The following is an 18,404-nucleotide window of genomic DNA, read 5'->3' as shown; positions in this document are numbered from 1 at the left end:
GGAGCGGAGAGAGGGAGGGGGGGAGAGAGGGAGGAGGAAGGGAGTAAGGAACAGAAAGTTTGTATGTCCATAAACCTTTTTTAACAAAAGTGTTGTAGCACCTGGTAGCTAGCTTTACTGACACAGGAGTGGGAGGTCTGTTCAGTGCTTAAATAGCTGAGAAACAATGGGATAGCGCTGGAAAGTTAACAATTAACAACCTCAGCTTAAATTTGGTATCTGCAGGGAGCTGGAAGCACAGCTGCCTCTCTCTTCAGCAAAATCAGGAGATCTCCTAGTTAAGGGAAGAACTTCTGTTAACATCTTAGTTTTCTGAAAATTAAGCAGCTTTGAGTTGAACGAGTATCATGCAGTTATGGTTTTAACCAGCTTGCTCATATTTAACCATCTCTGCTCATTTTGAAGAATGAGACGCAGAGAGGTTAATGAGGCTTTTAACAAGCTTTTTACTTTGCTTCTGTAAATGAGAGCACGGGGCAAAAAAGGGAGCTGAATTCATCCGGCAGAAGAGAAGCAGCAAGGAAGATGGGTCTGTTAAGTGTGGATTTGCTGATCGCGCTTCAGATCTTGCCGGTTTTTTTCTCCAATTGCCTCTTCCTTGCGCTGTATGACTCTGTGATCCTCCTGAAGCACATGGTGCTGTTTCTGAGCCGCTCTAAGTCTGCGCGCGGTGAGTGGCGGAGGATGCTGACCTCGGAGGGGCTGCGCTGCGTCTGGAACAGCTTCCTCCTGGACGCCTACAAGCAGGTGGGTGCGGGTCGGCACCGGCACGGTGGGGTGGGCAGCTGCGCTGGGCATCCCTGTTGCCAGCAAAGAAGGGAATTACACCGTGCATTGCACAGAGTTCCCAGTTTGAAGTTAAGTTTGGTGGGAGAGGTAAAAGTAGAAGGGAGCAGTGCTTGTAGTTTGGAGCTGAGAGTCTGGAGAGCTGCTGGCTCTTATTTGCCACTCATTCTGTACAGCCTCTGCCATATCACTTAGCCGTGCCTCAGTTTCCCTGCCAGTGCAAATAATAATGTTTATAAAGTACTTTGAGATCTGCACAAAAGAGTAATTGTACAACGTTCTAAATGCTTTTTAAGTTGTCAATCGTTTGCCATGTGAGATCCTCAAGCATTATGCAAACAGTGCATCTTGAGATAGAGCTCTAGATAATCAAATGTTCTCTACCTAACATAGAATTGCTTTAATCAGTGTAAAAGATAAAACTGAATCTTTGTCATTACACCACTGTTTTATCTTACGTATGTATTAATTTTTAGATTGGAAGAATTCAGGTAATAGTAAAACTGAGCATAGAGTGAAACAGTGAGCCTTTTTCCTGATGAAAGCAGTGAGGACGTGTCAGAGATTAAAAATGAACTTGACTGACTGAGGGATAGCTGCCTGGTGATTTAAGTTAATAATGCTAATAGCAGTTATGCAACGTGTTTTTTTTTTTCCCTTTAAAGTGTTGTACACACATTACCCATTGGTACTGCCCAGGTCTGATGCGGTGCTTATAACTCCCTTTTATATATTGAGAAAGTGGACACAAAAAGATGAAATTTCTTGAACAGGCCACCCAGTTAGTAAGTAGAAGAGCTGGATTCAGAGCCCTGTGGCTTCCAAAACAGTACTTAGTCTGTTAATGTGTTGTCTTATTTAAACCTTCTAATTTAACACACCTAGTGATGTCATGAGGTCATTGGGGTCCTCTCCAAACAATAGCTCTGTATCTTTTGAAATAATTATTTTTGTATCCTCTCACCCCCTAGACCCCTTTCACATCCTCTCAGTATTTACTCTTCCCTAAAGAAGTGAAGAGCTGGAGCTGGTGGTGCTGGTGATTGCTGGCTTTTTGATACAAAATACAAGCTGCTTAGTCTGAAACCAAAGCCACAGAGATGTTAATTTTCAGTATAAGACAAATATAAATAACATTAGTCTTTGCCAAATGGGTCAACCTCTTATTGCCACACTAGGAATCAGCCAGCTGGCTATCCAAATAAAGTAATGCTGAATACTGAAGTTCACTATTCTCCCATCCCTTCTAATTTCTGGTTTTAGTCTTTTCACAAACATTAAGAAGCAGATTTTTCAGCAGCCTTGTTAAATGGGTTGGTGAACACTATTGTTACCATTTTAAAGATGAGGCAAGACAGGACAGTTAATGTATGACTTGGACAAGGCTCACAAGGATGTCAACAGGCCAACTCTGAAACAGCCAAATTTCCACTTCCCAAAATTTTGACCTGTATGTGGCCCAAGTTCTGCAGAAGGTGTGGAGAGGTAGGGAGTCGCACAGTCATGAAATATTTCCAGTCTTGTTTTGCTTAAAACCGTACTTTTCTTAAAGTAGTACTTTATATTTTCCTCAGTACTGTTAGCGTCAATGATGGAAGTTGTGGTTAGGGGGGCTTTGTGCTGTTTTTGATGTTGGCAATGAAATGCATATCTTGAACTTAGATATCTTCCTTATCATCATTAAATGACATAGATTGCTCATGCCAATCAATCTCTACAGTCCCTGGAATGAATTCAGCAGAAAAAATGTGTATAAATGTAACCAAATTTTCTCACCTCATTCCAAAAAATGTAAATAATGCATTCATGACAGCTGTCCTTAAGACAAAACTAACTGACTGACAAATAATGGAAAGGGTCCTTTTTACTTCACAGAATTATGGGCCACAAGGCTAGAAAGTTATTGGAAAATGCTGATTGATACAGAGAGGTTGATAATTGTAGAGATCGAATTATAGAGGTGACAAATAAATGGAGCAATGTTAGCTGAAGGAGGAGAGTAATCTTTACTAAAAGTTGGTAGAGGTGAAAAAATAGGAAATGTACAATGTTCTCTGTGACATAAGAGTATAAAAAATGTGAGAAGTAGTGACATATATTGGATTGTCCTATGAAGCATCTTTTCCTTAAAATATATTTTTCTCAGTCCTGAAAAATACTTTCCATTTTTCATATCTTAATCTTAGCCAAGGTAGGAAATGAAAATATTATGGAATCAAGATACTAAGTTGTAAAGCTAAATGCAGTCTGTGTCATAACTTTTATTGCTTATTGCTTCAGTTTTCTAGCTGTAGCCAGGTATTAGCAAAGTACTTAAGCAGGTGCTTGAACTCATTCCGTTCCAGAATATTTATGAGATAATCACAGATTTTTGGCTAGATTAACAGAACTGAAGATGGATGAAGTAGACCAAAGCTTAGCAGAAGCCTGGATCAGGGCAGTAACTATACTTGGTTGTAATGTGTTTTGTGTGACTTACACAGAATTCTTCCTGAGCACTTTTCACAGCATATTGCATAAAAGTACTTCATGGTCTATTTGTATTTGCTGGAAAATTTACTGAAAGCCATTTCAGAGAAAATTCAGTGGGTAAATATTGGGTTCTAGATTAACAGTGAATTTATTCTAAGAAAAGAGTTCTGACTTGAGCACACAGAACTGAATGACTTTGTTTAGAAATTAGAGTACAAGAGATTTTTTGTGAATAACTGGAGTATATTTGAAAACAAGACACTGATGCATTTTCTCCTGCAGAAAAACTTTAATATCTTACCCAAATTTGAACTTCCTTTTGTTCTGTTTTTTGTTGTTCCTAAGTATGGCTACACATGATTTTTCGGTTAAGACACTTATTTAAGAGGCAAGATTATTTAACAACAGCTGAAAATTTTAATATCCCCAGTGGACAAACAATGCACAGTTTGATGTTTTGAGTATAGAATGTTTTCTATATTTTATTTAATGACATTTTATTTATTTTCCCTACATTTTAGTGTCCAACCAGAATAAAAGTGATTGGTCTTATTTATCTTTGATTTCTCATGTGAATTTTATCAAAGATTAATATATCTCTTTTTACTTCCTTAGCCCTGAAGTTCATTATCTGTCACACTCAGTGCTGGTATTGTCCACATCGGAACATCTTTGTAATTTAAGGAACCTTCTCCCACTACCCTTTCCCAAGAGGCAAGCATGTCTTACATTACAGTAAGGGAGTCATTAGGATCAAGTTAGTTGTCGTAAGAGATAAATAGAGCTAGTAGACAAATCATGTTAACTTTATTTAACTGGAAGGGTGCTACTTTTGTTAAGCTATTATTTTTCAAATTTACTGCTGTGCTTTGTCATCTACAAAAAACAAGATGATTGACTCCTGAAGAGAAAATCTTGTATCCATCTTAGTATAGGTAGTTACACATTCATACATTTTTCTGTGTGTACAGATATATATGCACATGTGTATCTGTCTCTATATCTGTACATAGGTGTGTGCACAAATGCAAAGCATGGATATAAATTTGCTCTTACAGAAGACAGTCCACTTCCATTTCTCCACATATGTATACACACACATGTATATACCTGTAGACACAAATGGATATGGGTGCATGCATACCCTCTGCTAAGAGAGTAAAAACAAAAGTTCTGGGAGTGTGTTAGAATACCTTCTGCATGAATTGTATGGTTTCATCTATACAAATGCAGTGAAGCATCTGTTCCAGCCTATAGCGCATACTCTGTGTTATGTATCTTAGAAATTTTCAGAGGAAAACCTAGAGACGTTTTGAAAAGAATACTGTATTTACTTTAATATATATTTTTGTCACCTAGTAAATTCTGTGCTTCATTTAATACTGGTATGAAACCCGTTTCTATGATTCTAAAGGTGAGAAATTGTTATCTAAGCTGTTTTTAAAATGAGTGCAGTAGTGCCCATGGTTAAGCCTTGCGCTGGGCTGTTTTCCAGTACCTGATGCAAACTTACTGTTTTAGCAATGCAGTTTGTGTTTCTGGTCCCCAACACAGATCTGTAAGGCTACCCTACAGGAAATCCTTTCTATTCTGCATCTTAGTGTGGCTTGTCAAGAGGAGGCCCTGTGCCAGGAATTTTTTCTCAGTGGCATCTTCCTGATGCACTCTAATGATTGGCAGGGTTGTATCTTCATAAGGGAATGGTTACAGGTATGTATTATATATATATAGTTGTACAACTTTCCATTACCTTTAGAAAGAGCCATCAGTGAGTGCTGGCATTGCAGGCTCAGCAGGGATGGGGGTTCTGGCAGAAGGTCCCAGCCTCAGAACACAGGCCCACCTCTGCTCCAGGCCCATCGAGACCTTCCTAACTACAGGAAGGCACAGTTAAATTACTTTTCACTACTTCTGCCTGCCTAACAGGCACATTTATTGTTTAGAAAAAGCCCAAAAAATGTATGCAAAAGAGGACAGAATGAAGAAGGGTCAAGTTTTGAGACGTTAAGTGCATTCTGTGAACGTTATCGCAAAGAAGGATGTGAAGGTAACAGAAAGACTTGTCTTTTACTTGCTCTTTTGCTGTCCAGTATCTCTCTGCTTTTTGGTGATCTTTTTTGACTGGAAGAAAGACATAATTTATATACTTTTTTTAAGGTAAGGAAGTGTCATTCTCTGCAGTTGGCAGTCATAAAGCCGCATTGTGAAATAAATGCTTTCCTGAAGGGTGAGTGTTGTGTAGTTTCAGGGTTTAGGGCTAGACATTGTGTGGTCTTAAAAGCTTTTACTGTCTTTATGATCTTCAGAGTTAACAGAATTGTTTTCATTGACATTTTCAAATAAAGACAATCATGAAAGAAACGAAAAACAAAACAAATCCACAATTAAAACCTTTCCTGCAGTGTTTGGAAAATAAATTCTACAGGATTTGGGCTTGTCATTGTCCTTATTATTAAAACATTGTCGTTTTTATTAATATTTAATCGTGTTTATTGTAAGAGTGTTTAGGGACCAACCTAGATCAGGGAGTCATTGTGCTAGACGATGTCCTAAACAAGAGCAGCAGGGAGTTTGTACCAAGGAGCTTGCAGTTTAAACATTCAAGGCAGACAAAGGATAGGATAAGAAACATGGTGACTCTTACTCTGCATGCAAGTCCTACCCTCTTTACTTTGAGGGTCTAACAATTTCCTAAATCTGTACAGTTTCCTGCTTTCACCCTTATGTAGGAAAAATCCTTGCTTGAACTGATTGAAACGACTGCTTATGTTTTTGTGAAACTTTCTGGAAGTACCAGTTTGACCTTAAGATATATATGACAATTAGCTATTGTGCATCATTAGAAAAAATTACACTTGGTCCTTCCACCTAAGCTCTGCCTCTCCAGCCAAATCACTATGTGAGTTCACACAGTGCTAAAGCTGAGGAATGAATAATCATTCAAAGTAATGTCAAATGTCTCCTGTGTGTCTGCTACGCAGACAGTGCTGGTTAACCAGCCTGTCAGTGCAGGCCTCTGGTATCTTTAGGTAAGGGTCAGTAAGGTTGCCCCAGAGGACGCAACATCATGGGCCATGCTCCCATCTTTAGGAGATCATAAACTATAGGGAAGATTGCTATAGTCTCTCTGATCAGGGGAAATAGAATTTTCTTTATGAGAATGTAAGGCAAAAAGCTCCTTTGTACTTCCCTTTTGCCATGCATACTTATTTCTGGGACTGGCAGTTTTTAAATAAAGAGGACATTGTTTGACTAGTTATTTTTATCTGGACTGTGACCTTTTAATTTGTCTCCCACTTTCCTCCCTCAGCTTCACACACCTGGTCCTAAATAAAGACTCTGGACTCTGGAGTAACACTAGTAAATTACAATCTCTGCTCCTCAGTTCAGGTACTCAAGTATCTTAAAGCAAACTGCCACCTCCCCATAATAAATGAAGAGTTCCCATTCCTGTACACTACTCCAAACAAGAACTTCAGTAAATTTTAGCCACTGCAAAACTCTGAGACATGTAAGAAGAAAAAGCTAAAATAATAATATATATGCTTCTGCAGCCAGAGTCTGATTATTATTTGGATGAAGTGCTGAGAAATATCAGGCTATTTGGAGGCTTTGCTTAGCTGAATGGAATCAAATCAAAGGAAAGCATGGAATATGAAAAAGAGCAAAAAACTCCATGGATTCAGTTCATAACCAGCTGCTGGACTCCGGTCCCAAGCACAGAGCGTCTGTATTTAAATAGCTAATATCACAGACTGCTAATTGTCTGGCAACACCTATTTTCTTTAGGGGTTTGACACAGCCTAATGGGTCTGCCAAACTGAAAATCTTTCATGCGGGGAACGAAAGCCATATTTCAGTGTGCAGAATCTCAAGAGTTATGCTAAAGCTGATAAAAGCAAAACAACAAAACAGAAAAGGTAAATGAAGAGGTCATATTCTGTCCATGGGCCTTTTTTTATTCTCGTGGAGCATGAACAACAAAGCTAGCAGTATGTACTATTTTTAGCCTGTAGTTTATGAACAGAGTTTTCTTTCTTGCACCTAAGTCTCCTTCATTTTTCTGTCTGCGTGTTAAACATCAACAGCCTTGCTCCCTTTTACTCTCTCTGCACTCAGAGGTGGAGATGCAGTAACAGGTCTCTCAAGCAAACACAAAATTCACCCTAACTATGCGAGTCAGTTCTTTTGGGCCAGGCTGGCTTGCACGCGTGCTGGGCTTACCGTGTGTGTTTTGCAGGGACAGGTGGCCTGGTTTCCACCTCTGTCTGCTGTCCAAAATGCTCCAGCTCAGTGCTCGAATTGTCACACACATAAATACGTGATTATAGCTGGATTGCGTGTGAGGGATATTCTACTAGTTTGTTTCTCAGAATATATATTTTGCCTGCCTTTGTGTAAGATTTCAAAAGCGGTTTGGCTGAATACATGGCTTTTTTGTTTATTTTGCCATTGTGTTGATTTTCTTTTCCAAGAGCTATTTTTTCCTTCAATAAATAACAACAAAGAAGACAACCAAGCCCACAATGCAGATGATCAGCAAGGATGATATTGTCATCCTGTGTCAATCGGTTCCCGAGCCTGGTGAAATAAAGAGTTCCTTTGGGAACGTCAGCACTTCATCAAGACCAATTAGTGGAGATACCGCTGCTTGTGTTTGAGCATTAACGACTGGGCAGGGCTGTTTTTTGGAGTGCCTGACACTGGCATGGAACAAGGCACCGACCTAATTACTCTTCTACAAGAGCAGAAAATGCCTTGTGAATGTCCTCTTGGCAAGGATGTCTCATTAAGAGGAAAAAATAAACAACACAAGCACTCCTAGAAACAAAAATTAACACGATAGGTAACCTACGGCCATGAGACTCACTTCGTGGCTGTGGGAAATGAAGAGAAACTGTTGTAAGGTGGCAGATGATATATTTCTACCTAATTTCCTAAATCTACCTATTTTTTGACAGTAAGAAATATGGTAGGTGGGACACAAGCATGCATTGTTGGAGAAGAGTGAAATGCATTACAGTTATTGGAATCACTGTTAAATAGTAGTTGAATTCATACGTTGTATGAATAACGTTGCATTCATACGGTGGTGCTCAATTGGAGTTGTTTTGTTAGTCTGTTCTTTCATGGTTTGCAGACTTCCCTAGGAAAAGAACCATTTGGTAGGCCTGAGCAAAGAGTTGGTAATGAGGAACTTAAAATATTTAGCCTCTTTTTCTGCACAAATATGATTAAGGAAAAGACTGTGGTTTCTCAGTTAAAGATTTTAGTATTGGTTAGAGTATTTTTGGTCATAATAGCGTTGTCAAAATAGAATCTGAAGAGTCAGAGAAACAGTTTGCTCAAAAGTTTGTCTCCTGAGTAACTCTGTTTGCTGCTCAGTTGTACTTGCTTCTGTCCTTTTTACCTTTATTTTCTCCTCCTTTGAAAAGTGCTGGCATATAACAGAAATTGAAAGTGTGTTGTTCAATTGTGATTTATGAGACAAATCACATGTAATTACTTCTTTTCCTTGACTGATTCAGCACATGCTCTTTAATACTGAGGTTCATTATTCATCCAGTGAGTGGGTGCAGCAGCACACACAGCAGCACTTGTCATACTTTGCTCAAAAGATAGATTTTGGGCAACTCAGCCTTGAAAAATCAATTGCTTTGTGGTGTATGAATGGTTAAGCATTCTAGGTAAGGGGAATCTAGAGTTCGTGCAGATGTTATTTTTTGGAAATTGTCAGCTTAAACTGTGGAACTGTCTATCTGGCTTGTGGATGAATGCAACCCTTAGAATGATAGGATCATTTACAGATGATCATGACCTTTGTATTTTTTGCTTATATCTGATCTTTACCATATAGACTTCTGCTTTACCTATCTTATTGCATATAATGGTAGAGAGAAATGAAATGTTCAACAGCTCTGCAGAAGAGTATTTACTACCTGTAATGAAGTAAGTATAGCACCTCTTAGATGCTGCGAGTTGAGTCTCTTGTAACATGGAGAAACACTAAAGCCTGAGTGTCTGAACCTGCCTCTCCAGAGAGATGATTTATTCTATTGAGAAGAATTGAAATACAGCCTTTTCCTTCCTTGAGTTCAATGGAGAGCCCACTCACACAACAGATCTTAAAATCATTTATTTCAAGATTTGTTCGTTTCCAAGCCTATTTTTTTTTAACTTACCATGGCTCTAGCAGACAGTGCATGATGCACAGGGGAGATGGAGGGCTGTGCTTTCCTGAGGCAGCACTTACTACCCTTGGCTGAAGTGCAGCTGCACATCTATTTCCAGAGGTGTCATCACTACATGCTTGGCCTGAAGAAATTTAAGGGTCTTGGGTACTTTTATTTCCATTGTTCTCTCTCTAGCTGAACTTTGAGTACATGGCATCACATTTGCATCTCCGTTTGCTCCACAGAAAATAGTGGAAATGATATTTATATTCTGCACCAGCATACTGTGGGACTTTCTCAGGTAATTGTAAATTCTGGTGTCATTAAAAGGAGAGTCGTACAAAATCTGCTTTGGTTAGACTCTGATTCAGTTGCTATTCTGATGAAATAATGTGGAGTCATGAATAACTGCAGATTTGCCCAGTTTAGTCAAGATTCTCGGGAGAAATGCAGGATCCAGTATCTACAAGGTACTTGCCTCTATATCTTTGTGGAGCAGCAAATACATTTGTTAAGTATTCACCTGTTAACTCAGCTTCTTACTATATCTGACTCATCAGATTACCCTACAATGTAATATAGATTAAAAATGTACTGTAATTCAGTAATTTAATCACATTTTATACAGTTCTCATTCAGAGTTAACTTCTACTGATTTCATGTGGAGCGTGGCTTCAAAAGGAAGTGAATGAAGAGTTAAGAACTTCAGAATTTGGCCTGTATGTATCCTTTGAAGCAACACTTTTAAACATAATCAACAGGAGGAAAAGACAATAACAGAGAAATAATAAAGGGTAATTGCATAGTTATACTAGAGCTTGATGTTAAAGGCAGATGCATAAGAATTGCTGTGGCAGAACTCGTTAAAACTAATTGTCTTCTGTAGAAAGATTTTGTGATTCCACGGTAGTTATCAGCTAGGGATCTTGGAGCCCTCTGCAGGCACTACCTTATTCTGGCAGTCCCAGCTGAGAGATAATGTTGTCTTTGTAGGAAGGGAATTTCAGACAAATGCTGCTGGATTTCACAATTGCCTGTTGGATCCAAATTACTTCTGGGATTAGGTCTGATAACACCTAACTTTTACTTCATCTAACTTGAGCTGTCATCAAAACTTTCCCCTTTGCTTGCTGTTTTCTTTCAATCTTCTAGAGAAGCACTGCAATAGAAGGGAATTAATCACTTGATTACTAATTGAGTGATTTGAAGAGCGCTGTTATCAGCGATCCACTGTCAAAACAGAATAATGTGTTCAGTGTGTGTCTGCAGAGATGTCTCTTCTGTTTGCTACTCTGAGTATTTTCATTTTTGGACTGCAGGATGGAAGAGAACACATATAAAATCTTCCAATTTATCAAAGTTGGGGGGCACAACATATGCTATGAAGATCAGGAATTTAATGCAGAATGATTCTGAAGAATCAGAAATATGGGATGCTGATCAATGGAGATGAATGCAAAGCACTAAATTCAGGCTGGGCTGTGAAGTACACATGTCTATGATGAGGAAAATCTAGAAAGCTGAAAAATGAAACCTACGCACTACAACAGCTCATTAGCTAACTCTTAGTCAATAGTTTACTGTTTTTCCAAAACAGTTATGATGGAAAAAGCAAATATCTGAAATGTATAAACAGGTTTAACTTGTGGAACTAATGAAGTAATTGTCACAGAAGAAAGTTGGAAGAAATAGAAGGTAGTCTACTACCTTCTAGGCAACTTAGAGTCTGCAAACATAAAGGAGTTGACAGGGCTGTTTATGGTAGACAGGACAAAACAGGTCCAGGAACCAATTTTCTAACAATAATGGAGTGGTATACATGTCAAGAGTGACACATTTTCCTGTACTGTGAGTAGGGGTGGACTAGATGAACTTTTTGATGCCGATGCTTCTAAAGACTTGAAAAATCCTGAATCCCCATGCTAGTGCCCATGTGGGCAACTGCAGTACTATTTGAATAGGCAATTATTGATTTGAATACAATAATCATAAAGAATACTGGATAAGAAATCATGCTAACTTTCTATAATATTCTTTGTTCTGTTGTCAGGTCAAACTTGGAGGAGAAGCTCCAAACTCCAGTGTAATCCACATAGCCAAGCGCAATGATGGTAGCGGTAGCAGCTGGAAGAGTGTTGGTGGTAATTGTGGGGCCAAGTGCCATCTTCTGGATTTTGCCAACTCTGAGCGGCCACTGGTTGTTAATTTCGGCTCAGCTACTTGACCACCGTTCACAAGCCAGCTGTCTGCCTTCAGCAAGCTGGTGGAAGAGTTCTCTGGTGTGGCTGACTTTCTGTTGGTCTACATCGATGAGGCTCATCCGTCAGATGGCTGGGCTGCTCCTGGTATCTCCCCCTCTTCCTTTGAAGTTAAGAAGCACAGAAATCAGGAAGATCGATGTGCAGCTGCTTACCAACTCCTAGAACGCTTCTCCTTGCCACCTCAGTGCCAAGTAGTGGCTGACTGCATGGACAACAATGCCAATGTGGCCTATGGGGTTTCATTTGAGCGAGTATGCATTGTGCAGAGACAAAAAATTGCCTACCTGGGAGGTAAAGGCCCCTTTTTCTACAATCTTCAGGAGGTTCGTCTTTGGTTGGAGCAAAACTTCAGCAAAAGATGAAATCCATTCTCTTCAGAAAATATGTCAACAGATGTGTCCCGTTAAGGTGATGTAAAAGGGAATTAAGGAAAATATATGCTGGCTTGAATAAGGCCTTTCAGATCATTGCAGGAGAACACAATTGATAACGAAGTTGAACTAGGAAAAGAAAACGATGAACCAACTCACATAACCATTATTGTAAGAAAAGAATCCCACTCCTGCACTCCCTATGGGACACAAAAGGTGAAGAGGCTCTAGAGGAAACATGCTGTGGGTGTGCAGGAAGAGAGATGAGGTAAGATTTGTCTCCTGGAGGAACCCATCTTGCGAAGCGTTGATGGTGGGGTGAGCTGGAAGCCTTGCTGCCTGGAAGACGGTCCGTGGAAGGGAAATGCTGTGCGTTTCATCAATAGCATTTCTTCATTTTCCTGTGGCCAACGCAAGCAATTTTGAAGGAACCAGGGTCTTGCAATGACTTTGCATAGAAATGCAGTCGAGTGTGACATTCCTCTCATGGTAAAGATTTTCTTGTTTAGAGACTAAGCGAACCATCGTGCAAAGCATTGTGCATGCACATGATCAAGATGAAACATTGTATGCTGGTATTTGTACTCTCTATGGACATCTCTGCACAGCATATTAATGATGCAATTCTATCTATATGTTTGCATCCAATAGGTAGGTCTATGCCTGCTGAGAGAGATATTTAAATCTTTGAAGTTGTACCAAAAAGAAAAAGGTGATCAATTAAACCCATTATGATCCACATTGAAAACTAAAAACTTGGACTATTTGTAACAACACAACAAGAGCCATATAGTATTGGTATCACGAGGTAAAATTCAGTTGATGCCATCTCCTGGTTCTCAGAGCTGGCAGCAGCATGCATTTGTCAATATTCTCTCATTCTCTCTCTTTCTATTCCCCCTCGAACTCCTTCTGTCTAGAATTAAATTTAAAGGTTGCTTCATTTTTAGATTTTTTAAAAATAACTTATTTCTCTCTCTCTTTTTTTTTGTTGTTGTTTTAATTTTAGTTTTATTTTTATTTGAGTTAATGACCACACAGATGCATTTTGGGGATGGGGGATCTTTTATACAACATACTTTACCTCACTGAAATGAAAAACTATCTGTCCCTTAACCTGTTAAATGTAGCCAAACTGATTTTTGCTGTATTAGATACTTGCAATTAGTTTATAACTAGATTAGTTTAGCTGAAAGTTAAGTAGTTTGCACCTCAAAATTAATGAACTGCTCATGGATGAGACAGTAGTCTGTGTTTGTTTCACCAGTGCTCTCAAGAGTCTTCTCAGAAAAACAGGGAGGACAAACAGTGTGAATAAACGTGGAAGTGTGAAAAATGGCAGAATTTTCATAGGAATGGGTTTGAGGAATATTTCAATTATGTTTTAAGAGACGATGTCAATTTAGAGTACACATTAAATTTACATATACTAAAAACTAAAATGTTTTAATTGAGCCTGATAAAAGAACATGTTTACAATGAGCTGTTAGAGCTTAGACATGAAAGCTCATAAGAGGAGATGGACTATTAAGTATTTTCTCAGCTTTGACAGAAACATGTAACAGGTAAACAGGGTAAAAATCAAATTAGTTCCTTTAATTTCTCAACCTGCCAACTATGAGGAAGATGATGTATTAGTACTAACATATGAAAGAACAAAAAATGCATAAATATTTTTATTTTTAGAACATCTCTTTAATGTTGTATATTTCTTTTTGCTTGGTTTTCGGTCAAGTTAGCCAATTAAGAAGGCCTTTGGAAATGTATTTTCAAGTACAGGTCTAAAGTAATGACAGTAACATGAGTGATTTCTACCATTTTCTGGTTCAAACTTCCCTTTCTTATGTTTTCTTCTGGAGACCATTGAAGATAAACATGCTTATACGACCTGGCAAAGTGCATCAGAAGAAGGGTATACAGAATGCTCTTCAGGCCTTTTGGTGAGCCTAGTTTCTCAGAAAGAGTATGTGTGTGTTTATGTATACATGTATGTATGCACATAAATATGCATTGTATGTTTGTATGTATGCATATGTATGTATACAAGTGGTATAAGCGGTGTCTAAGGCCAGTAATAATACTAATCATTCTGTCCTTCCATTAATTAATGTTACTGTAACTTATTGCTCAGAGTGAAAGATCGTTATTTGTCCTCACGCCTAAATGTGGGTATATCACTGAACTTTTAAAACCTAATATTATAAAAGTAGTGACATAGTCAAACTCCTTGATTTATTTAACCTAGTGTCCCACCTCTGACTTCAGGTGAAGGTGCAATAATTTCTTCTGGAATTTTTGTTATTTTCAGGTGTTATTGGTTTTGTCATATCTAATGTGATCACTGATGTCTCCTTATCTCTATGAGAGGCTAATCCAAAATTATGAGACCTAGCTATTTCTCAAAGTACTTATTCTAAAATCAAACCTCATTTTAAGATTTGAATTAGCTGCTCAGATGTCATTCTTATCTCCTGCTCTTGTATGTTAGAAAGGTATAAAAAACAATGATCCCAAGTTTTCTTTTATATGTCAGTGCTTACATTCTATACATAGAAATTTACCTATTGGTTTACATTTGGCTTATTTTTTCTTAAGCCAAACAATAAGTCACACTCTTGTATAGGTTCATATTCTTTGCTTTTTCTTGAATCTTCTGTTTTTGCTACCCTGTTCTTTTACTCAGGTGAGTAGAGCTGCGGATAGTAGTCCAAGTGAAAGCATGCATTGGTGTACCCAGCACAGTATCTTTTTCTTATTATATTCTTAGTTATCTGAAACTCCATAAATCTCCATATCCTTTGTAAAGCTCAAAGTAGCAAGTCTTTACTTTCTGTCTTCTCTTCCTCATCATATAGATGAAATCTCAACTGTTTATCTGGGAAATGGTTAGCACAGCTGTTAAAACATACCTTTAGCTTGGAGAAGGGAGTCTGACTTAGTTATTCAATTAGTTAATACCTCTTTGTGTACCTAAAGTTCCAGTTAATTTTCAAGTCCATTTTCTTTTTCCTTTCGGATTTCTGTTATTTTGCCTTAGTGCAGTATCTTGCTATTCATAGATGTCTGTTGATCACATAGTATAAAAGACTTATAAAATTGGCTGCTCCAAATGGGAAATCCACAAGGATTTTCCACAAGAAAAAATACACAATAACTTAATTTCTTTCTTGGCAACATGAATGCTTTACTCAGCCCAAAACTTAAAGATGGTTCAGCCTCAATGAATATCAAGACAGAAATAGGTTTTGTAAATGCTTAAATTTCCCCAGAAATTTTGCAGTCAGTAAGCAAGGGAAATATTTCAAAAAGAAATAGGCTTAGGGTAAAAAATATGTTCTGTAAGTGTATGATAGACACACAGGGTCTTCAACTTTTTCTTGACAAGACTGAAATATCATACAGGAAAGGTTTGAAATTAAGTTTTATACATTTTCTGTAGTTGATGAAAGAGGAGGCATATCAGATACATGAAATTGTCAGGTAACTGTGGGCTATTTTGTATCCAGGCAGAAAGTTTGCTACCCTGTTAGCATCCTGTTTCATCATTAGTCTAGTCTACTATGAGGTTGGATTTACTTTTACTCTCACTGTTTGAGAGCACTAAACCACAGTACCCAAGGTGCTTCAGTGCGACATACTTATTGAGCAATCGCTTGCCACATAGGTGCCTGAAAGTATTCTGGAAGACTAGTGTTTGTAATAGAGGCTCTAATAATGTACCTCAGTATTAGTATGGGAATCTTCCAGTACTTTTTCTTTTTGAGCAAGGTAAATAGCCATTCTGGACTATCATTCTACGTTGTTCTGTGCTTAGCATCATTACTTAGCACTGTATAAAATGAATGTAAAACATTTTGTACAGAAAACCGTAGCATTTTGCTGTTGCTTGTGTAGACAATGACATAAATTTAAGGCAGCAGGAAAAGCATGCCCTGTCCTTTAAAAAGAAGGAATGATATTCCAAAACATGTTGTTAGACAACTGTCTGAACACTTAGAAAATGCTACCATTTGTATGAAGGTGATCTTGGTGGAAAAATCCTTAAAGCTTCTCAGAAAGGTATCAGTGAGGTGTGCGGGGATGGAGGTTATGTTTCTGTAGGTGTGAAAGTGGCTTTTCTGTGATGTGGAGTATAGGTTTAATGGTTCAGACTTTTATTCAGTACTATAACCAAAGCAATAAGAGGTATCAGGTAGGGAATACTGGCCAGTTTTGTTCAATTCTACACCATGTCAGTGCTGGATCCATGTTCAGTTACCTATGGACCCAATGCAGAGATTTCAAAGAAGAGAGACTGGGGTGAAATCTGAATGCTTGTGTGTTTATGAAGAGCACTAACAAAAGAGTAATTGACTCAGTTGGTGTTCAGATGCTTTTACACTGGCACTCCTCTGTGCACCTTAGTGTCTCTGTGTTTGAAAGGAGGGGAGTCTCTTTAGGGCCATTAACAACATTTCTGGGGTGTAGATGCCTGTGTGTACTGATTATGTGTGTCATTGTTTAAATGTTAAAAATACACTTTATAGGAGAACCAGCAAAATTTTGTTACAGTATGGTGCTCCATGAAATATGTTTTCTTGATTTCTTTTATTGTTTTTTTCTCATATTATAATAAACTATAAACAAAAATGTATCTCTTCTATGTCTTTTTATTCTAGTGTTTGTTATTAATGTGCAGTGGAATTAATATTTGACCAGGGAAACTTAAATAAAATATTTAATAACATTGTTCATCACCCTGATTTGATTGCAAGCAATATGAGCAAATCCCTACATAAATGCTGAGACTTATGTTTTCCTTATTTAAGACAGAAATTGGGATACTCGAACAGCAATTGAGTCTGCATGGAATTACAGTATTTTAAAAAATTGTGTGTTCTTGAAAAAAGCATAAAAATGCTCATATAGCACACAAAACTTGGTCAAATTTCTCGTGAATGCAATTGTTACACATGCAGCTTCCACTTCAATGAACATAGAAAAAATAAAATGAACTGCAAACTTATGTGAAAAATAAAATCATAGAATCAGAGAATCACTCAGGTTGGAAAAGACCTTAAAGACCATCGAGTCCAACCATGACCTGACCATACTACCCTAACTCTAACAACCTTCTGCTAAATCACATCCCTGAGCACCACATCCAAACGGTTTTTAAACCCATCCACAGATGGTGACTCAACCACCTCCCTGGGGAGCCTATTCCAGTGCTTAACAACCCTTTCTGTAAAGAAGCGTTTCCTGATATCCAACCTAAACTTTCTCTGGCACAACTTGAGGTCATTTCCCCTCGTCCTGTCACCAGTGAGAAGAGACCAGCCCCGCTCTCACTGTAAGCACCTTATAGATATAGGAAGAGAGCAGTGAGGTCTGTCTCAGCCTCCTTTCCCCAGACTGAACAGCCCCAGTTCTTTCAGCCTCTCCTCATAGGGCACATTCTCCAAGCCCTTCACAAGCCTTGTTTCCCTTCTTTGGATGTGCTCCAGCACCTCAATGTCCTTTCTGTACTGAGGTGCCTAAAATCACTGTCACAGGTAAGAAAAATGTAAATAGAAGAAAGTCCTCAACTTCTGAAATGAACTCACTTTGTGATTTAAGCTATATTTTAGAATTTTTCTCCTCTTTGTCACCTTTGTAACAGTAAGCCTTAAAGGACCTTATATCTGAAAATAACTTGTGAATATAAGGAATTAATATAAAAAGAAATCACCAACAGGAATGATATGGAAAATGTTACATCTTTGTGTCATGATCAGAAAAATTCACTATGGTATGCTGGACGTGCCATTGAAAACAAAACAAAAAATCTCTTTGCATTATCCAATTCAGGTTACAAAAATAATTCTCAAAAGTACTGATAGAAGACTTAAGGTATGTGAACATTCCTATAATCTGGCTGACATGTTATGACCTTTGTATCAATTGTCCTTTATATCAATTTTTTCTCTTCTGGAAATACCTTATGTGAGTTAGGGTCCTGGTCAAAACCTTAAGGCCTCACTACGTCACCAGACTAGGAAAGAAACAACCATTCTAGGTCATATAAATCAAATATGAATACTTTAAGGATTGAAGTTCCTGGTAAGATGTTGCCTACTATGTTAAATAAGAGAACAGGTAGCAAGAAGAAAGAAAAAAAAAACACAAAAACCCTCTCTTTTTGAATCAGAATTTCCCACATTTTCATATATATAATATTTGCACTGACTGTTGTGATTTGGCAATTGATTAGGTATGCAGGAAATAGGAGGGGAAGTTTTCTCCATTATCTTCTTTAAAAGTTAGTCAGCCTTTGATGTCCTTTAGACCAGTTCTTTTCTCCTTATATCCCTCCTGTGCCT

General features: G+C 38.1%; 1 protein-coding gene across 2 annotated transcripts; it reads left to right on the top strand.

Moving 5' to 3' along the window:
• The first annotated feature begins 246 nt into the window (after nucleotides 1–246).
• DIO2 (iodothyronine deiodinase 2) lies at nucleotides 247–16,636 on the top strand. 2 transcript variants are annotated; one of them, XM_042872753.1, is made up of 2 exons: nucleotides 247–747; nucleotides 11,482–16,636. In XM_042872753.1, exons 1-2 carry the CDS (start codon nucleotides 526–528, stop codon nucleotides 12,097–12,099), a joined length of 840 nt encoding a protein of 279 aa, XP_042728687.1. In that variant the 5' UTR covers nucleotides 247–525; the 3' UTR covers nucleotides 12,100–16,636. The 2 variants fall into 2 exon arrangements, with proteins under 2 accessions (XP_042728687.1, XP_042728694.1); XM_042872760.1 differs by having other exon boundaries at nucleotides 11,482–12,054.
• Nucleotides 16,637–18,404: the final 1,768 nt, after the last annotated feature.

The sequence above is a fragment of the Lagopus leucura genome, unplaced genomic scaffold (genome assembly GCF_019238085.1).
Source record: "Lagopus leucura isolate 7727_CA_CO unplaced genomic scaffold, USGS_WTPT01 Super-Scaffold_1, whole genome shotgun sequence".
Taxonomy (NCBI): Eukaryota; Metazoa; Chordata; class Aves; order Galliformes; family Phasianidae; genus Lagopus; species Lagopus leucura.
Note: the sequence above shows the minus strand (reverse complement) of the source record. Positions and strands in the feature narration are given on the sequence as shown.